Source organism: Oculina patagonica, chromosome 7 (genome assembly GCF_052425735.1).
Source record: "Oculina patagonica isolate OP01 chromosome 7, crgOcupat, whole genome shotgun sequence".
NCBI lineage: Eukaryota > Metazoa > Cnidaria > Anthozoa > Scleractinia > Oculinidae > Oculina > Oculina patagonica.
Window position 1 is genome coordinate 17,528,049 of NC_135764.1, and position 22,386 is coordinate 17,550,434.

Consider the following 22,386-nt stretch of genomic DNA (forward strand, 5'->3'; position numbering starts at 1 on the left):
GGGCCAAACATTTTACTTTGGGGGGATGGAGTGTACCGTATTTACTCGAATAAGCGCCGCGGTGCTTATTAAATTTTTCGCACCTCAAGTGCGGCGCTTATTCGGGGGCGGCGCTTATTTAAAATTTTGACTCCACAAAGAGTCTTATATTTTACAGTTATCGAAAATAGCATCTTCTGATTGTCAGTATTCGTCTCTTGTTGAAGAGAGTAGTGGCGCTAGATGTCCTAGCAAAGTTTGCGGCCTTCACAACATTTACGTATTGTAAGAATGTTTGATAAAAAACAAATGGGCGAGCAGTAAAACCATCACTGTAAGCTGCAAAACATCGCTTTTGATGAAACGAAATGTCCAAGTTTGTATTAGACTTGCTTTGTAGTGCAGTTTTTAGCAAAACGGATTTCCTCGAATAAGCGCCGCATCGGGACTGCGGAAGTAGTAAAACACTGCGGTGCTTCCCAGCCAGCAGCTCCAATGCTGGATCCAGCTTGGAAGTCGTCAGGAGGAACCATGGCAGACAGTTTCGGCCCCTACTCCTCGACTGTCTTCTGCCATGGCGGGGCCCCTCCCTAAGGAGGCTTCACAAGAGCTGGTGCTGGCTGGGACATGAGTTAAAAAGAAAATAAAAAACTAGCCGAGCCACACTTTGTCATCACGCTTTAGCCAGATAAAGTACGAGGCTTTCTCTGCTGCCTGTTGCAGGGCGGCTACCAACGTTCTCTGTTCTCTTGTGGTGAATCCAAACCGACCACGCATCAAGTTTGCCAGTTCTCGACTAACATACCCACGGCAACCTACAGCAAGGTGGTAATATTCTGGATTCCAGCCAGCCTCTTTACAAGCGTCAATTAGTTCCTCGTACCGCCTGTATTTCCGGTCCTCTGCATCTCCAAAGTTCTCTTCCCACGGCACTGTTAATTCAAGCAAGATCACTTGTTTGGCATCGTCACTCCACACTACAACATCCGGGCGTTGGCTTGTTGTTACAATGGGGAAAACAAGGGCACTGTCCAAATCAGCCGCCACCTTCCATGTTCCCTGCCACCTCTCGTCCACCACTTGTTTCTTTGGGGATGGTTTTGTCGCTCCCTTCTTCCCTTCTTGGTGAAACACAACTTTGTTCTGACATTCCTTCACAGGCAACTTCCCTTGATTAATATCAGCTACCTTCGTTTCAATGGCTTCCACGATGACCCTCAGTACCTGGTTGTGTCGCCAGGTGTATCGATCTTTTAGACCCATGGGGCAGGCAGACAAGATGTGACGCAGCGTGCCATACTGTCCACATTGGCACTTACTCTCTTCAGACACTTTCCAACGTACAAGATTGGCTGGAGATGGTAGCGTGTCATACGTTGACTTAACTAAGAAGCTCAGTCGCGCCGGTTCCCATGCCCACAGCTCTTTCCAGGACAATTTCCTTCCAATCACGAGCTCTTCCCACCTCAAGCATTGTCCTTGCTGACTACACTGCACCAAGTGCACGTACCTTCTCTCGCGTTCAACCCGCTTCACCTCGTTCACAACTGCATCTCTTCTCTCCTTCGCGCTACTTTTGCAAAAGGGCTTGAAGTTATACGTACCGAGTCCCCTCCTGTCACTTTGGACTGACATGACAATGTCTCCATGCTTCAAACTGCTCATCGCTTTGTCTACTTCTTCCTCTGCATTCCACTTCTTGCCAGTACGTACCTCGGGGGGTTCCTCTCGAATGCCCTGGTCCTTTGAGTACCTCAACATCATTACCGTTCTCACCTTACCCGCCTTGTACTCCTCACAAATGGATGCAAGAGGTAGTTCTAGTTGGCCACCTTTCCCATACAGTGCTGTGTTATTAAGCTGTCTTGGGAGTCCGAGCCATTTCCGTATATAAACACTACATCTTTGCTCAATTCGCTCAACCCTTGATGCTGCAACCTCGTACATCATAAGAGGCCACATCAGTCTCGGGTACAGTCCAAACTGAAGACACCACACCTTGAACTTTCCAGGAAGTCGAGTCTTATCAATAGCCTTTAGTCTTATCCTCTGCCTGCTTCAGGGTCTCTACTCCTTGGTGACGGTCAGTCAGTGTGCCCTTATACCACCTGCCAAGACTCTTCACTGGTTGTTCTCTCACAGTGGGTATAGTGTCTCCAGCTACTGAGAAGCGAATCTCTTTCTGCTTTCCCTTCACAAATGAACAGCTCCTTGACTTCTTGGCCTTAAACTTCATCCTTGACCATGTAATCAGCTCATCTAGCCTTTCTAGGATCTGATTCGCTGCGTTCGTAGACTTTGCAAGCACAGTGATGTCATCCATGAATGCTCTCAATGGTGTTCTTAGCAGAGCAATGTCAGCCTTGGTTGATTTTAATATCATCTCCATGACTAGGACAAACAGGATTACCGATATCGTACATCCAGCTGCTATTCCCACCTCCAGCCTTTGCCAGTTAGTCGTGAAGCCGTCTGTTGTGAAACGCATCCGAAATTTGTTGTAGTACTGCATCAGCATTGCTTTCACTGGTTCTGGGAACCAGAAATTCTCCATTGCCATTTCGATCAGACCATGGGGCACGGAGCCATATGCATTCGCTAAGTCCAACCAGATCACAGTTAAATCTCCCTTTGATGACTTTGCTTCCTGTATTGCATCCCAGATGGCAAACGCATGCTCCACACACCCAGGTATACCTGGAATTCCAGCCTTCTGAACCGACTCGTTTACATATCCATTTATCTGAACAAATTCTATCACTCTCTTTGCTATTATGCCAAGCAAGATTTTACCGTCAATGTTTAGCAGCGAAATGGGTCTAAACTGCGCTATCCCTTTAGCATTTTCTTCCTTTGGTAGATATATTCCTTCAGCAAAACACCATCTGTCCGCCACTGATTTCTTTCTCCACATTTCGTGTAGGAGACGAAAAAGATGGTTTCTAAGTAGCGGGCACTTCTTATACACCTTGTAGCTAATGCCATCATTTCCAGGAGCACTCTTGGCACGAGCTTTCCTAACAAAGTCGTCCACTTCCTTCATCTTGATGTCGCTCATGTCAAATGCCACACCGGGTGATGTGGGTTTTTGCAGCCCTGCCATTCTAGGCAGCTTGTCCTCTCGCTTTGGGTCACTATAAGTTGCCTTCAGATGGTTTTCCAGCTCCTCTTTCGCGCATTCAAGCTTTCCACTTTTACTTTCCACGAAGAGCCCTTTTGCAAACTTATATGGGTTTTTAACGAACTGCTGCCTAACTTTCTTCTTTTCCTTCCTCCGACTCAGCCTCCTTTCTCTTCTCATCAAATCCCTGTGTTGCCTTTTCACCTGCTCGTACAACACTTTTAAGCCCTCCTTTTCATGCTCCTCAGCATTCAGCCACAACGTCCTTAATCTCTTTTTCTCTTTACGCAACTCATCAGCTTTGCTCTTCCTTCTTGACGGTCCACCCTTCTTCTGCCCCTGCCTTGGCGATTGCTCTTTCTCCAGGCCAAACCTCCTCAACCCTTCCTCATACACAACCTCTGCCAGCTTCTCAAGCCTCTCTTCAGTCGTACCCTTGAACCTTCTCACTAATTTACTCACTTCTTCATCGAACTGATTGTATGTTGCTGTATCATTCGCCTTTGGCCACTTAATCTTGGGTTTCTTTTCAGCTACCTTCGCTTCCTCTCCACTATGCTCAACTGTGGTATAACTCCCACTGTGGTTAGGCACCTGGGGAGTTGGACCACACGTCTCTTGGCCATGCGGCCTGCGCTGCTGAGCAGGATCCCTTCTCTTGCACACTTTTCCTTGGTGAATACGTAACCCATGATAGGTCTTGAATCGCTTTCCGCAGCATTCATACCTCTCAATTCCGTAGTCCATGTCCAGTCCAAATTCCAAATTCGTGGTCTCCGTGTCCATGTTGTCATAGTCCATGTCCGTTCCAAGGTTCAGGTCCATATTATCGGTATTCAGGTCGTTGTCGTCCGTATCCGGTCCTAAGTTCAGTTCCGTGTTGTCAGTCTGTGATCGATTATTCTCCCCCCGTTTCCGACGATCCTGGGGGCATCCTCTCTTTGTTTGACTTGTTGCAATTCTTTCTAGAATCTGGGTTGCAAGCCCGGTGATTCCAGGTGGTCTGTCCCACAGTCAACCGTCTATCCGATTTGTCACCCATCTACTCTGGGTTGTCGGCAGGGCAGCCCTGCAGTCAATATTTGAGAAGTAGTAAAACACTGCGGTGCTTCCCAGCCAGCAGCTCCAATGCTGGATCCAGCTTGGAAGTCGTCAGGAGGAACCATGGCAGACAGTTTCGGCCCCTACTCCTCGACTGTCTTCTGCCATGGCGGGGCCCCTCCCTAAGGAGGCTTCACAAGAGCTGGTGCTGGCTGGGACATGAGTTAAAAAGAAAATAAAAAACTAGCCGAGCCACACTTTGTCATCACGCTTTAGCCAGATAAAGTACGAGGCTTTCTCTGCTGCCTGTTGCAGGGCGGCTACCAACGTTCTCTGTTCTCTTGTGGTGAATCCAAACCGACCACGCATCAAGTTTGCCAGTTCTCGACTAACATACCCACGGCAACCTACAGCAAGGTGGTAATATTCTGGATTTCAGCCAGCCTCTTTACAAGCGTCAATTAGTTCCTCGTACCGCCTGTATTTCCGGTCCTCTGCATCTCCAAAGTTCTCTTCCCACGGCACTGTTAATTCAAGCAAAATCACTTGTTTGGCATCGTCACTCCACACTACAACATCCGAGCGTTGGCTTGTTGTTACAATGGGGAAAACAAGGGCACTGTCCAAATCAGCCGCCACCTTCCATGTTCCCTGCCACCTCTCGTCCACCACTTGTTTCTTTGAACCAGGCTTAAGTGAAATATTCGGGGGCGGCGCTTATAAACTTTTTTGTCCAAAATGCGGCGCTTATTCGAGTAAATACGGTATTCAGTTTGAAAAAAAGATCCTGCAAGCGCACGTGTACAAGAGAAAAAATACCTGCACAAGACCATCGTCCCGAAAAAAATTCGCGCATGTACGGGACGTTGAAAAAAAAAATCACGCCCACACCAAATCACCCATCCCCCCCCCCCCCACCTCAGAAGTAAAATGGTTGGCGCCTAAAGGCTGGTTCTCATATGATCGCCCCGATCGTCTCTGTCGCTTCTGTCGTTTGCAAAGTCTGAGGTGATTGGAGCAAGCAAACTTTTTGAAGCGACCGGAAGCGACAGAGACGATCGGGACGATCATATGAGAACCAGGCTTAAGTGAACTTTATTTATCTCACTTTCAGTAGATGACATTTCGGAATTGGAAATGTTGACGTTGACGCATTACTATTGAATGACGTTTTCATCACCCACAGCGAAAAGTATTCCCTTGAGAAATTAAAATATTCCCTTGAGAAATAAAAACAGTCTCTTGATAGTTTACAGAAATATGAAAAATTCGGTAAGAGATTGCCTTCATTCCCCGCTATTCTTACTATTTAAGTCCTACGTTTTATACATGAGCCTCTGGCTCGGACATTGAGGGAGACCTCATCCCACCATGGATAGTAAACATGTTTAAAACGTAGGACTAAAATTAAAATACACATAAGTATATGCTATTAAAAATATAAAAAATTTATCCCACCCATTAAAAAAAGAATGAAAAACAAGAACAATACCCGGGGAGGGGGTACTCGAAAAAGTTTTGTACGGGGAGGCTCCGCCCGGAGATCCAACCCCTTTCCCTTTTATATACCTTTTTTTGCAAAAAAGACACCCCTTTCATATACCTACGCGACATCACACTTACCTAAAACGGGAAGTTTTCTTGTCATTTTTATGTAGCGCTTAATAAATTAAGACGATACAGCCAAAAGTTGCGTCTGCTCGAAATATTTAATATAAAGGCTTTTTAAAATATCATTATGGCAGATTTCCCTACCCTTTCATATACCTAAATTTGTGAAATCCCTACCCTTTCATATACCTGAAGCCTGAAAAAGGTACCCCTTTCGGGCGGAGCCTCCCCGTATAGGCCATTATGGGGAGTAACCCCCCCCCCCGGGGAACAATACTATCCATGGTCCCACGTATGGACAATAAAATTGCATTGATTGCAAATTATATTTAAAAAAATGCATTGATGTAAACAGGCCCTTTTAATGATCTTTATAGGGGGGGGGGGTCTATCTAGTTATTACTCTTGTGCCTTCAATTTTTTCGCTTGACGCTCGATGGACTCTGCACAAGTTTTTTTACTTCACGCTCGACTAGGCCCGATTTCCAGGAACAAAGACCGGACTAGTGGAGGCCAACGAGACAGCCGAGCCAAGAGGCGAGGCTGTCGAGGCGGCAGAATCATAGAGCCGTGTAGTCAGGTCGGTTAGCGTATAATCGTTACTTGCGTGATAAAAGCACCAATTTTTGCATGCGGCCTCCTTTCTATCTTTATTAGGTTATCCGTGCTCCATCCGAATTATTTTATTTTTCTGAAATTAAACCAGAACGTTTTTAGCTCATTGCATATATTCATAAAAGCTATTCCGTAATGTCCCTTCGTAAGCGACGAAGATTTTGTATAAAAGCCCCCATTTTTGCATGCGCCCTTTCGATACTTGTTTTAAGTTTATTCGTGCTCCGTCGATTTTTATTTTTCTTGAAATTTAAACAAGAACGTTTTTAGCTAATTTGCATAATTTCATAAACGCTGTTCTGCAATGTTCCCTTTGTAAGCGGTCAATAGATTTCAGCGGTGTCTGTCGATGTACAGGCATATCAGAGTACAATTGATTACCCATAAGGCAAATAGAAGAGAAAACCACGCGATTGCCAGGTTCCCTAGCCCTAGCGTTCCACGCAGTCGTTTACTGACAAAAGAAAAAATGCGGCGGAATTAAGGGAACAAATAACTGTATATCCTAGACAGGGGTGGATCTAGTGGCGTTGGATGGTGGCTAGCCACCCCTTGATCAAAAATAAACATAAAAACATGAAAATATAAGGAGAGGAAACTCGATAACGTGTAGAAATCGTTGAAATGTTCGGTAAAATAAAGTCTGTGAAGGAATGCCAGCAAGTACAAGTGTCTGGAGAGCCCGAGTGAGTTCAGAAGCATGTCCGTCGAGCACCGAACGCATGACAGAAAAGATGTGTAAGGGACGAAACTATCTGTCAAACGATGATAACCAGCCGGTACGAAGTCAAGTCGAGGAGCGGAGAGAGAGGGAAGGCAGGCGCCCGCCCCCAGAGGTGACAACAGAATAGCGAGAACCGACAGAAGCCGCCATGGTGGAGAGGAGAAGAGAGGGAGGAGATGAGTGTGAATAGGAGAATGGAGAGACGATCCGGTACAGAGAGTTGAAGGGGCAGACGGGGGACCTCCACCGTCAGGCGCATGCTCCCACTCCAGGTGACCCTGCGATCAGGCGGGGGAGAAGAACGAGTGACCGAAACAGCTGACTGCTGATGATCCGCGCCTTAGTAATGTAGAGGAGAGGCGACGATGAAGGCGCAAAGGGGACTGTGTTGCACAGAAAAAAAAATATAAGGAGAGGAGTTGTGGGTATATGAAGCGCGGTTGCGGGGGCCCGGCGCCGGTAATAATTGAAGAGGGGGGAGAATCTCTGTCCATAATCAATTAAAATGGCGTGGTAGCGGTGCTGAGAGAGTGGAAAGAGAGGAGGTGGAGCCAGGATAAGCTAAAGAATCATCTGAAGTTGTGATCAACCGTGTCACGATTCTAAAATTGCGTAAGCGACCTGACTAGTGTGCGTATGAGTGTATAGGCAGAGAAAATCTTAAGTTCTGCGTAAGGGACCTTTTTTTTAACCATATTTGGGTGTATGTAAACCCCATATTTGGGTTCTATTGTTCTTCCCAACTGGTTCCCAGTCTCTCACTCCTTGCTAGAGAGCAAATGTTCAAAATGGCGTCCACGCGGCTCGCTGTTAAAATTTTCAATGTGGTCATTTACCCCTTTACCAATCAATACACCTTTAGGGAATTATAAATCGAAAGAGAATACCCTACAGAATATTCGACCGCCGAAAAAATGAACATCAAGGTCTTCAAAGCGATGAAATAATCTTTCTACTTTGGAGTCCTTCGATTTACGATCGAAGAGAGACATGAAAATCAAAAGCGGACTGTTGACTTCAAATAGAGTTTTCTTGACTTATGAGAATGCTGAAGTCGGGTAAATGCTACCTTTTAGTGTTGATTGTGTTTATAGTAATTGTTTGACCGATGATTTATTCCAAATCAAATACCGTTTATATTTTATTTGGCACGCATTTTCATCAATGCGATTTATACTAGAGACGGATGTTCCGTCCGGCGCTTTTTTTATTTGGGGTTTTTTTTTTTTGTTTTTTTTTTTTTAAATGGGGAAATCCTTTTTTTTTTTTTTTTTGGTTTTTTTTTTTTTTTTTTTTATACTAAAAAAATTTTTAATTCTCCGGGCCCAATACAAAGCGACGCTCATTAAAGCCTGGTTTTCACTAGCGACGCAAGAACAAGCGCAAGCACAAGCATAACAGCTCTTATTTCATCGTGAAAACGGCATCGACGCCAGCATAAGCACAAGCGCATGCACAAGCACAAGGATCAAAATTTTTCCTTTTCTTGTGCTTGCGTTCGTGTGAAAACAAACATAAGCACAAGAAAATTGTTTACGTCTAGCCGTGTCTAGCCAATTAAAGTACTCGTTCCAGCATTTGAACAAAGTCGCAGAGGCCGCGGTTGATTTTGATAAACGTTTTTCGAGAATGTTCGGAGAAGGGTAGACAAAAAAAACAAAAAGGCCCAAGCGCGGACTCGAGTAGCGAAAAAAACGGAGACGAATGCATTCTTTAAAAATATTTATGATCCCAAATGTTTCGTTTTTCTCCTTTATTAGTCGCTTTCACTTTCTTCGTCACACGAGTAGAGGAGAGAGAGTTTCTGAGAGTTTCTGCCACAATATTTGCAGGGAGAACGGAGCCTTCTAACTTGTAAACATCATATTCTTATGCTAATGTGCTTGTGCTTATGTCGACGTTCGTTTTCACTTGACACAAACTACTTATGCTTGCGTTTGTGTAGCCTGCGAGCAGGCTCTCCATTTGGGGGCAACGTGAATATTGAACTCTTCGAGCGCCGAAGGCGCGATCCCGCGAGTGCCGAAGGCGCGAGTCGGCGAGCGAAGCGAGCCCGCGATTAAAATTGCTTCGCGATTAAATTTGCTTCACCCACGCACTCGCGCCTTCGGCACTCGCGGGATCGCGCCTTCGGCGCTCGAGCAGTTCAATATTCACGTTGCCCCCGAATAGAGAGCCTGCTCGCAGGCTAGCGTTTGTGCTTGTGCTTGTGCTTGCGTCGCTAGTGAAAACCAGGCTAAATATTACTGCATGTCATACTAACAAGAAAGTCAAACGTTTTTTGCTTTTAACGGCAAATGTAATGTTAACTTGAATAAAAGTTTTGTCTCCAAATAATCCTTGACCGTTCAAGTTTTGTTTTCTGTTCAAATTTTTCAAGTTTTGCGTAATAGTCCATCAGCTAGTGGGGTTGTATGGCTCACTTAAGGGGAACAAACGAAACTTGCCTAATATTACTCTTTGACTATTAAGCATCATAAAAATGTGTGATAGCAAGGACAAAACGATAGCTTTCACTGTGTAAATCGAATTTGAAATTTGCTCTCATATCCTTCTTTTGGCCGCCATCTTGGATTTTAAAACAAAAATCCTTATTTTTTTTTATTCGTTCTTTAATACTTACTGATTTTTTGCTTAGATATATATTTGAGAGGTACTACATATTCGGGACATTATTTTAGCATTGTTTACGGTAATAAAAGCAAAGTACGCAATAAATGAGGTCGCAATGTCCGCCATTTTGTTTTTCAGCTCGTTTTCCTTTTGCTCCTCAATCATCTAAAATAACAAAATTACCATAAAGGCGTTCCATCGCAATGCTACGTTTTTTCAAGTATACTACACCATTAATCAGTATACCCCAAATCAGATTACATAGCTACGTCCACGCATAAGGTTAGAATAGGGCTCAGTTAAGAGATTGTTGAGTACAGAACAGACAGAATCGCCACACTCGTATAAAGTCCTCCTTCACTGCTGCTATGCTTCTTTCAACTCTTCTGGAGCGGTGAAGGAATTACCGGAAGGGAATCAGTAGCTCTTCTCTAGATTGTGGCTTGAAAATTTCCTCTTGTAACATTGAGTTCGGTTAGTGGAGATGCCTCGCGTGGTGGGAGAACCTCTGGCTTACCTTTCCCTTTTCGCCGTTCACTTTTCTCTGGCTTCACTTTTTCTGGCGCCGTTCACTTTTCTCTGGCTTCACTTTCCCTGGCGCCGTGAATCTCATAGCACAGCACATTCAAACTCTGACACGTCTTCTCGTACAGCTGATACACTTATGCTTTCGTATCTTTAATGATCACCTCGGATACTGCAACTCCTCCCCGCTAATTGCCATAGCTCGGACGTACGTTTCGTACGTTGGCAAAGCTCCACTTTTCTGGGCTTCGCACCTCTTCCCTCTTTTTTAAAGTACTTTGCATGTCCGTGGGACCATATGTTTGAAATAAAGGGCTGGTTTGGAAAATGACGATTGTTTTTTAGGGGGATTTATTCAAGACACTTGAATGGCAATGGTATTTTATCTACGCGCTCTCTTTTCTTCGTAATTTTTAAATCTGCACTTTTTGCTTTATTTTGTGGTACAAACAGTCATATTGTGAACAATAATCAGCAGTGGCGACGTCACATATGACATCACGTTGATGTTTTTGAAACACTAGAATGAACGAAATCATGTTGTTAGTTCCAATAAGTTTTAAATTTGCGTTTGAAAGCGATTCGTTTACGTTAAAAGAATGCAGGCAGCTTTGTAGCTTTTTCACCGCAAAAATCCAAGATGGCGGCCAAATAAAGAAGCGTATAGGGGAGCCAATCTAAAATTCGATTTATAAGTGAAAGCTACCGTTCCAACCTTGCTATCGTACATTTTTGTGATGCTTAATAGGCAAGGATTAAGATAAGACATGTTTCGTTTGTTCCCCGAAAGTGAGCCATGAACCCAAATTTTCGGATCTCAGCTGATGGACTATAACTGAACATGACACTTCGCATGCGAGACTGAAATCTGACCCGTTCATTACTGTCTCTGATTACTGAAAAATATTTTTTTAAAAAGCATCTTAGCAGTTTTGATTTTGGGACTTGATTTATAAGAAGTTCTTGAAATGCAACTATCACTTTTGTGGACGAAAACATTTTAACCATCACTTGTTGTATTTAAAAAACAGTGATTAAACCTCATTTATTGCCTTCATTTTGTGACATTTTAACGTTGAAAAGAAAGATTTGTCAAGAGTTATCAATCTGTCAAACCCGTAGCCTGCGTAGCAGACATACGTTTTTTAGTGTGTTTAAAAGAGTGCGCGATCGCGAGAATACGCGCGCTGGAAACTACGGCGCCTGCTACGCAGGCTATCAAGCCTGTGTCATTTTTGAACACCAGAGAAATAGCACTTTATTCGCATATTACCTAAAATACATTGGTCATTTCAAATATAGTTCTATCAAAAACCATTTAATATCTGTTCTTATGAACAAACATGAGTACTCGCTCGTTGGCACTTACCGATAGGTACAACTAGTATCCAACTGGTATGGGGACAGCTCGGATTTTTCTCGCGCGCCCTGGAGACGAGAGTGTTTAACCAATCAAAACTTCCGATAGAATAGTTTAACGCCATCTTGTTCTTACTTTTTTCAGGACAACGACGACGACTTTCTATAAAACAAAATGCTTTCTCGTGCTTTTAAAGAACATCAGGTGGATCAGGCGGCTCATCGTGAAAAACAAGGTATTCCCATAAGTTTAACTTTTTATGTTTCCCAATAATCGTATACTGCCCTCGCTGTTACGGTATAAAAATTTAAGACATGTAAGCTTATGTGTTATGTATATTTTTTTTGTTTCGCTTTTTGCATTCTAAGTTGTTGTCAATGTTTTCTGTTTCGTCGTGACGTGACTTGGAAAATGGGTACAGTATTCTGCCCAGTTTCCGGCTACTTTAGTTTGTAATCGCTATATGGAAAGTATCTCACTTTTTTACCAAAGACAGTTCATTTTACAAAGATTGGCTGCCTTCCTCAAGTATTAAAGAAATTATGACATTTTTGGCAAAACTAGTAAGTTGCCCAGTTTCTGGCCAGCTAGTCCAGTTTCCGGCCATCAACATAAAGCACATTTTTCCTGCAACTTGAGGGTAGCAAAGGGTTTATGTGACGCGTGAAAATAGCTAGAAAAGACGCGGGATTTGTGGATTCTGCTTTGTCAAGTATACACGATGGTTGAATTTAGTTAAAATTTGTGCGTGAAACGGGATCACGACACCCCCTTTGCTACCCTCCACCTTGGCTAACACAAATCAGTAAAAACTTGTTCCTGTTCTATTGGAAATCCGCGAATCTGATTGGGTCTTCCATTGTTTTTTATTTAACAATTATACAATAACTGAATTACTGCGCACATTTAAAAAACATTTGGACAAGTTCTTCTGGTGAAGGGATGGCATGTATTGTTGGATTGGAGAATTTCTTCTTTAGGATGTTATAAATAATATCAGACGGATAGTTGTTAGCTCGTAGGGCATCAATGACGTGATTGATTTCAGTATTTTTACCTTGGGCTGTACTAGGGAGTTTAGTTGCCCGGTGTAAGAGGGTCTCAGCTGTGCTAATCTTATGGCTTTTGTCATGGTGGGAATAAAAGTCTAAATATCTGTCAATGAGGGTTGCTTTGCGATAAACACTGATGGTGATCGTGTTATCTTTATGGGAAACCAAAAAATCTAGGAAAGCAATCTGTTGGTCAGATTCCTCTTCGATGGTGAATGAAATGTGTGGATTGATGGAGTTTAGAGTGATTACTAAGATCCTATATTTCTGAGATCATAATTTCTAAGATCCCTGTTTATAATTCTATGTGAATTAATTAAATAATTTTATTTCCTGAAATGTTTCACTTTGTTTTATTTTATTAGAATTATTCATAAATTATGAGGCTGTGACATATTCTCAATTTATACATCCAGAACATTTAAGGCGAGAAGCTGTGGTAGCATCTTCAAGATTAACATACAAACTTATGGACACCCTTAACACTGGGTGAGTGAAATAATATTAATAAAAGTGAAATTTTTTTGCGATAGACAATTAAAGACAGTTACTCAAGTTTCACTAAGCAGTTATCAGACTGTGCAGTTGGAATAAAGTTTAAACAGGGTGGCTGGAGATATCTTGTTTGTGGTGGAATTGTGAAGCATGATTCTCATGCCAGTATTTAGTTACCAGTACATTTACAGTTCAGATTTTAAGGGAAAGTCATCACTTTTAAATTTCAAATATGTTTTAACAGAACCAGCTGTCATTGTCAGTTGCAATATCAGAGTTAAGTTAATGTGCAAGTTTTTTACATTGGTTCGTTACATACTTGGAATAGCTCTGGATCCAGTCTGAAGTTGAATGATACCAAAAAATGACATGGAAAACATTACAATGTTATCATCTAGGGAAGTAGAGTTTTAATCAGCATCCAAACCTAATGAAAATGGTGTTCACTCAACTAGTGGAAATCATGTGAGTCGATTCCTTCCATGGAGTCTGGTCCAGCGAATAAATTCTTCCAAGCCAGGCTAATCTAAATGATTTAATCTTAAATGATTTTTCAGTGAGATTCATTCCACAGGAAGTTATATATACCGATAGAAGTGTTAAGTTGCTTTATAAACCCTTGTGGAGTTGGCAAAACTGAGAACACATACATCATTTTTGAAACAAGAAAGATTTAATAATATTATTGTAATTTTGTGAAGCGGCGAGAGGCCTCTGCAGCACCACAGGCATGTCTGTAGCCGAATACCTTTTAATTTGACAAAAAAATTTTTTGCAACTGTTCGGTCTCATAATAAGTGAAAACTATTCCAAGTGCTTTAATGGTGTTGACCCATTTTAGCCCTAGGTGCGCCGCTGTATTATTTCAACAGGAGCCAATTAAACCACCTAGCTTTAGTTTTTGTGTAGTTGACCTTCAAACCAGAACACGTTTTAAATTGATCTAGCAAAATAAAAATATGTTGTGCACTTTCAATATTGGCGCCAACACGGTAGGATTGTTGGCATATTTTACAATCTGAACTCCTCTTTAAAAAAATACCTGTTTAATACTTTAAATATTTGTTCTACTTCGAATAGCAGTTGCTAGAACTTCAGCAACAATAATAAAGAGATAGGATGACATCGGACCTCCTTGTCTGACTCCTCTCTGAATCTTAAAGTGAGATGAATGAATGAATGAATAAAATAGGATCTTATAAAGCGCATTTACAAAGCTCAGTGCACTTCACAATTAGAATTATTGGAAGAGACCGGACATCAGCATGTTAGGCGCCTTTGACAGCCGCTATCTGTCCACATGGTCCACGTGTATGATCTCACCCACCACCCAACCCATGGATACATCAACAGACAGAACAGTCCACAACATCGGGAACTTTGTGTCCTACTCTTTTTAATTAGTGTGTGGGTTTTTTAACGTCCCCTGCTGATTATAACACTGAAGATGCAGGAGACGGCGCCTGTGGTTTATCGTCCTTATCGGAGAAGACTAGTACATCTTACCATATGCAGGTGTCACTACAAAGGCAGCACGTTCTCCTCAGTTATTATTAAATTAGGCCAATTTTCTGGCCGCGCAAGTGAGAGCTGCTAGAGTCAAAAATAGCTCAAACGCAATTATTTTGTTAATAAAAACGTGGATCACGCAGTTCCGAAGACATTAGTTGTTAGTTATTTTAAAGATTGTTATATTTAATGTTGATTTTGTTCATGAAAAAACAATTTCAAACGGAATTTGCAAGGAAATTGTATTTAGTTTTACTTTATTTTAAAATGCCACATCAGCACTTTTTTCCAGATTTCAAACCTAATTATCTCGAAAATTTGCGTGGCTACCCCCAATTTTCTTTTTGAATTTTAGTAGCCCTTGGTAACATCTACATTTTTTGGTTAGTCATCGACCGGGCAAAAATACCTTGCCATTAGTAGGCACCGTCCTTAAGACCCTGATTGTTGGCCCATGCTGGGAGTCGAACCTGAGACCTCCTGCAGGACAGTCCAGTGCTCTACCAACTGAGCTTACCAGTTGCTGAGCGTGGCATCATTTGTTTTATATATTTATTTATTACTAAAAACATTGTGAAACTGATGATGGATAAGGCTTTTTTCAAAACACATCTTTCAAATTTAAAAGTGTATGCATTTTCATGTTAAATTTCTGTCATACAACAGTTACTAAGAAATTTCAGTAGCATCTTTTGTAAAATAGTTTTGGGCTTGCTGTAGTTGTTTAAGGCCCTGTTGTACCTTGTATTATTTTTTCTTAACAAAAATGGAATATAAAGTAATAAATGTAATTGTGTGGTTCCAAAAAATATCTACCCCACATTGAGTCATTGGAAATTCTGAGAGAAGGCTAAACTGGAATTTTCAGAAGAGTGGGGTGATGGGGGGCATCAAACCCTCTGCACGATAACCATGGTTATTTCAAACCAGTACAAAAAATTCAAACCAGAGGTAAAAATTTAACAACAACATACATTTCTACAATGTTATTGACATATTGCATGAAAGTACTTATCAATTGCTTTTCTTCCCGTAGTGTAGAGCAAACCTACATTAATCAGAGGAAATTAGAAACAGAAGCCAAGCAGTTGCAGGCCCATGCAGGTACTACATGTACATTTGTTGACAGTTCCTTCTTTTAGTGTATGTCCTCACTCTGGGTTTTCTTTGTGATTTTTTTGGAAAAAACTTCATCATTTTACAAGCATCATACATAAACTAGAGTAGTGATATTTCAGAAATGTTTACCAAGGTTTTTTTGGATGTCCAAGAGTTTAACTATGTGTAACGTTATACAAGCATGAGCAATTATGAGGTTTGTGACAAACTACATTGGGTGTGGTGTAATTTTGGGTACATGGGTACTCAAAAGAATTAAAAAATAGCTAGTAAAATGAATCAAAAAGCAAGCGTCTATATCCTTTAAACCAAATCAACTGAAAACGATTAAGAATGAAGAACAATGAAAAAGGAAGCTAAAGCAACCAAAACAATGTTGCGTCTAGTACATAACTAATAACAACCCAGCTTAGCCATAATGAATTGTGTCAACTGAAATGTTCTACTGGGGCTTTTGCCTAAATCAACCAAAATCAGTTACAGTTGAAATCGTTGGTCTCATTTATTAAGAACATATGGTAGAATTTTAATTCTAAACATCTGAATGTAGGGTTTAATATTTTTAAGCGATCACGATCGCTTGATGTCATCATGCAAGTGAATGGGATCTTTCGATCGGTTGCGGTTGACTGACCAGCAATCAAGCTTGACTCAACAAGGAATTGCTGCATAGAACACAAAAGCAAAATACTCCCCTGCGGTTAGAAAGGAACAACACAAAGTATAACTGAAAGAGACTAATGATATTCAAAGAGTTCCATTAGTTTTAGTATACAGAAATTTCTAAATTATTTTAATACAAGACAAGACACTGTTTGACCTAAAGCCTGCTCACATTCATCATACAATATAATGCAACCTTTGTTGAAACAACAACAGGAAATGTAAACAACAGTAAAAGCCCTCTAAGAGGACATGTGGTTACGTCTCTGTAGTAGATAAGAACGGCATCGATGAGATAGGAGTTGTATGTTTAAGTTTATTGGAGAGTACTTTATTGGTACAAAATTCCGCAGGTGCTAAATTTCGCAATTTTGACGAGACAGTATTTACTGGTGTTTAATTTTCGCGATTTGGACAAAAAAATACATTACAAACATTGAAAATACCATATGTCAAAAAACATTAAAAAATACGTTTTGCGGGTCTTCATTTCGGTTAACCTTCAATGCACTCAAGTAAGCCTGTTTACTGTTAACAGCTCTTATAGTAATTTGTATGAGAAACACAAATTTAACTTAAAATTTAAAAATGTTTGATTGAAGTGAACTTATAGCCTAGCGGTTAGCGTGGTTGCTCCTGATGTGTGCGAGTCCGGGTTCAAATCCACCATCTTCCTTTTTTTGTCTGTATGACATTTTCTTTTTTCTTATTTTCGTAGTTTGGGTTAAGTTTTGTCTGTGTCAGATTGCGAATTTCTTCCTTGACAAACGATGCGGAAACGAAGACTTAAAGACCTCGATGTCCAATTGTTTCTGCTGTTGAGTTCTCTGTAGATTCATTTCTGTCAATTCTAGACTTAAAAAAAATGTCTTTTAATCGTTAACAGACAAAAAACACTGCCTCGAACGAGCCTACAACAGACGCCATTTTGTTTGTTGGTCAACCATGCGCGGGTATCAAAAGAAAATGGGAAAACGAGCCTGCAATGTCGTATACGTTCTGACATCATGGTAAGAAGAAAAAAATCCGCGTACTGCGTGGTACTTGTAAGGCTAAGGCTTGTAAGGCTAAAAAAAAATAAAAATAAAAAAAATAAAAATACTAAATGAGTATCAAGTGCCTTTCGAAAAAAAAAATTACGTAATCTTTCATATGTTTCGGGCTCGGCACTTCTTCTTCCACTAAAGAAGAGTTCTGACAACGTGATGGTCAGCAGTTATCCCCATGAAAAATCTTACGAACTTACTAAAAGACTCTTTAGCATAGTACAGTTACTGACAAAACCACAAAAAAACTATATATATTGTTTGTTGTTCAATTGAGCAAATCTGTGACAGCCATTTTACGCAGTTCTCAGCTGCATTTGTTATGTTGATTTTTTGACAAAATTCCTGAAAATTATTTGAATTATTTAAAGACCCCCTTGTGAAACGTCATCGCTTCTGCATTCATTGCGTGCAGTTTATTTCTGTTCTTTAAATTGTTTTCATTTTTCTTTTTCTCCTCAGCAAGATTTTCTAAACAGACAGTTCAGTGGCTTCAGATGTTAGAAGCTTTCAATAAAGCTTTAAAGGTATTTAAATCCTACTGTTTTTTTCTGGGAGGCATGGTGCCTAATGATCTGGACTCAGATTGATAACTACAGGCCTTTGTTCTTTTTCTTCACTCACACAGCACTTCTCTCCACTGGTGTAACTGGGATAGGGAACTGGTGACTTGTCAGAGCAAGTCAACTGCAGTTAGGGGCGTCTTATTGTTGCACAGCTTGAACTTGCAATTAACATTTACTTTATGTATTTTAAACTCCAAAAACGTCTCTCCTGGCCAGTCCAATACTGTCGCACTGTTACGGACAGGTCTGGTGTCCTAGCGGATTTGGAGCCTCATTCTGGACCCCCTAGCAAAACCCGTGTATAGGGAGAAATAAAACTTTGCTTTAACAATTTGTGGCCGTCGCCGTTGTGGTTGCTTTAGCTCCCTAAAGTCATACATGCAGTGGAATGACGATTGTAGTAAACATGGGTTAACCCGGAGTCGTTGGACTCTTACTTAATTAAATGGTTGAATTCTGCGAGTATCAGTCGGTGGTTAGGACTTTTTAACACCAAGAAACCAAAATAAATTTCCAGTTGCCGTTTTTACATAACCATCCCAGTGGGTGAAGGTACTAGTTTGTTGCCTTTTTTATCTCACTAGGGGAGAGAGAGTGCTTATTGATTTCACGAGTTCAAAACGATGATAAACAATACCCAATGTTTGTTTGGTTTAGTGATTGGCCAAAAACCAAAGCCCCTTAGCAACGGTAGATTTTTTTGCTTCCCAGTGATTTTACGTATTTTCAGTGCTACATGCACACTAAATGCAACCTATTTGAGCATCCAGAACTTCTCGGTTTTCTAAAAGCTTTGTTATCCATGTGTTGTGGGAATAATTAAAATGCCGAAATTAAAAGGAGACTTTACTTGTAAGTAATTTGCTAAATATTGAGTCGAAATCTACTTATGCTGTAGTTCATGAATGAAAGTAGATAATTTTCTACGAAAACTCGAAACTTAACAGTTACAGGTCCCCCATAACGTTTTTTCTTTCCAAGAACTGGCAGAACCTGGCACTGCCTTCCAGCAGTTACATCGCTAACTGTGTTTTTTATAAACTTAATAAATGCATAGATGATACACTTAGATTGTACATCTTTTGCTCTTCAAGTGCGCAAAAAATTGTCATTAGTGCCATTTTAAAGTTAAATAACAGGATGTCAATAATCATTATGACCATTTTAAATTTCATTAACGCTGGTTGCACTAATACGAGCATTCATTAACACCAATATACTTTCATTAGAATGTAATTAACATACTTAATGAGACAGTGCAATCAATCATTAGAGTTCTCAGTCTCGAACAACAAAATAATTTCACTAAAACTAGACTTCAGTTGCTTCCCAGTTATAGTAGGTTTGTATAAACCTAAACCATTGCACTCATTTTTGAACCATTACTGTGTATCAAAAGAGGCCTGTCGATAGTATGCTGGTAGAATGTATTACTTTCTTGCTTCATTGCAAGAGATACTGGCCTTGATTGCAACTCAGAGAACACAAAACGCGCCACAACTACAAAAGATTTGCTTCCTTTTTATAGCCCCTTTCGTGAAACTAGCCGGCGATCTTCATTTACTGGTGGCGGTCTGTAGACTATGTACGGGCCATTATTTGCAATTAAGAGTCTGTCATTAAAGAGGTAAACATTGTTCAACGTGGTGTAAGATAGGAATGAACGTTTATTCGTTTGTCTCACGAAAAAATCGCTTTGAGATGTTTACCTTTCGACTGCAGTACTGCTAGCCTTCATCAGGCAATGAGGTCGATTGTTTACGTGTCGCTATTTATGCACGTTGGTTCGCTGTTATTGGTGCATTTCGATCCTCATTATTATTCCAACCAACAGATGTTGTTCCCTCAGAGGTCCGCTTTGTAGTTGAACGGCTGTTTTTTATGCTTTCTGATCTGTAGGTATCCATGCTTCAGGAATTTCAATTCCGCTGTCTATTGATGTTATTAGAATGAAGTCTTATTTGGATAACCTCTTTGACCCTGCGTGTGTACCGACGAGGGTCACGATTGATAAACTTGACTTGATTTCATAAAGGAAGATGCTCCGTTTCGTTTGCGTGCTCCGAAACTGCGGTTTGTCTCTGTTGTGTTCTTTTATTTTGTCTTGCATCGATCTCCCTGTTTCCCCTATATATACTTTGCCGCATTCACATGGAATTTTGTAAACAGCACCGTCTTGTTTGCCAGGTTTTAGGCGTCTTTTGGTCGCACTGAGGCTGAAGAGTTGTGTAAAATTAAAAAATTAATGTCATTCTTGCTTACGGTTCGAGTAGGTTAAATAAAAGGGGCAGTATCATGATCATCGCTTTGAAAACTCAAAAGTCAAAAGAAATATTTACATAAATGGAAACATAAAAATAATGGCTAGCTTTGTTAAAAACGACTATAACAGTCCACTAAAATAACAAAATAGGTATTATCATGAGTTATACAGGCACGCAGATTTCAGTCAAAAATTGAAAACGCCTAGCAGACATTTTCAAACTCTGCCCATATCTCTTGGATAAATTACACTTTGCTTAATATCTTCACCATAGTGTTCTAGACGCATCTTGTGAATGAGCGAAGCTATTTAGTCATAATTATTGCTCCATTATTGCCCCATCATACTGCCCCATCATACTGCCCCTTTAAGGACTATTGAACCTAGCTACCCATCAGGGTAGAGCATATCCCGGTTTCTGTAGCATGAAGTGACTAGGTGTATTTCTACTCAACCTGGATGGGATGCTAGTGCTTATAAAAGGACAGTTAAATATTCCAATTAACAGACTGAACCCGGGTCGTCCGACTGAAGGGCCACTGTCGTGTTTGGTTTTGTTTCTGTTGCGTTGTGCTGTTGGTTTTGTTATTGTTGTTTCAGTCGTTTTTTATTTAACCGGAATAAAGCAAGCAAGTTATTAGTCAGTCAGACAGTCAGTCAGCCATTCTTTCAAAAATTTGCTGTTAAATGAACAAACCTTCAAAAAACTCTCTACTCTCGGTATCACTTGTCTGTGAAACAGTATTTAGATTTAAAGAAAGTCTCTATATATGTCATAGGAATTAGGAGATGTTGAAAATTGGTCAAGAGTAATAGAAGCAGATATGACAGCTATAGCAAGTGCCTTGGAATATGCTTATAAAGGTGAGATAATACCTTCTACCTTCATAAAATGGTGCTTTTGTTGCAAGCATATTGCTTGAAAAAATAAGGCCTAGTGTCTGTGTCCATTTTGTTCCTTGTTGGAAATCTAATTTTTGATAACAATTCTTTTTTCTTTTTTAATTGCAATACGATTACAGGCCCTACTTACAATTCAGTTACTTACACTATTTTACTTAAATTGCAATTGCCTTATAATGTGATCACTTGTACTACCGGTAGGCATCGCACCGGTAACGCGGAGGTCACGGGTTCGAATCCCGTTGAAGCCCTGAATTTTTTTCAGGCTTCTTTATTCCAATTGCTTAAATTGGAAATTCACTGCGACGATCATTTATCACTCTCATATACATCCGCAGTTCATATATGAATCATTTCATATACATTACATCACTACCGGTTCTTGTTTGTTTGTTTCTTTATTGACCTTTATTTTATTTGTTTTTGCAGGAGATGGTCCTAGAGGTTCATGACAGTTGTGCCCTTGTTTCAGCAATCTTGAATAATTACAGTAATAGCACATGATATCTTGAAGGAGAGTCTGATATGTAGTTTGCTTGATCAGGACTGTGCGTAAATGTTTCCCATGCAGCAAACGTAGGCCTATGGTTGTAAAATAAAATTTATGTTTATCGTAATATATAAGAAAATACACTTAAAGGTCAAATGAACCGAAATTTCAAAATGTCATTTAACCAACCAAACACTAAAACTAACCATTATTTAGTAAAATTAATGAAAAATTTTGGAACAAGTTTGTGAAACGAAGATCTGCTTGAAAAAAACGAAGATTAAAAAAAAATTGCAAGGAAAACGAAGACCGTGGGTACCCATAGAGAGGCTCAATAGAGACTCCTGATTTTTTATTATATGGATATAGCCTGCGAGCAGGCTCTCTATTCGGGGGTATCGTGAATTGAACTCTTCGCCGCTTCGCCCACGCACTCGCGCCATCGGCACTCGCGGGATCGCGCTTTCGGCGCTCGAGGAATTCAATATTCACGTTGCCCCCCGAATAGAGAGCCTGCTTACTACGTATATACCTCACATGATATGCAAAACGACAGCCAGCAAAAACTTGAACTTTCTTGAGCTATTTTTAGCTTTAGCTATATTATTTAAAAAAAAGTGCGTCTCTGAACCACCACCACCTAGCAATCAACTGAAAATCGGCCGAAAACAACGAAATAACTGCTTGAAAT

General features: G+C 40.7%; 1 protein-coding gene across 1 annotated transcript; it reads left to right on the forward strand.

Annotated features, from left to right (window-relative positions):
• The first annotated feature begins 11,663 nt into the window (after positions 1–11,663).
• LOC144661478 (biogenesis of lysosome-related organelles complex 1 subunit 1-like) lies at positions 11,664–21,998 on the forward strand. The gene is made up of 6 exons (XM_078522260.1): positions 11,664–11,824; positions 13,058–13,130; positions 15,682–15,749; positions 17,936–18,000; positions 21,082–21,166; positions 21,635–21,998. The coding sequence occupies exons 1-6, from the start codon at positions 11,764–11,766 to the stop codon at positions 21,655–21,657; spliced, it is 375 nt and encodes a 124-aa protein (XP_078378386.1). The 5' UTR covers positions 11,664–11,763; the 3' UTR covers positions 21,658–21,998.
• The last annotated feature ends 388 nt before the right edge of the window (positions 21,999–22,386 follow it).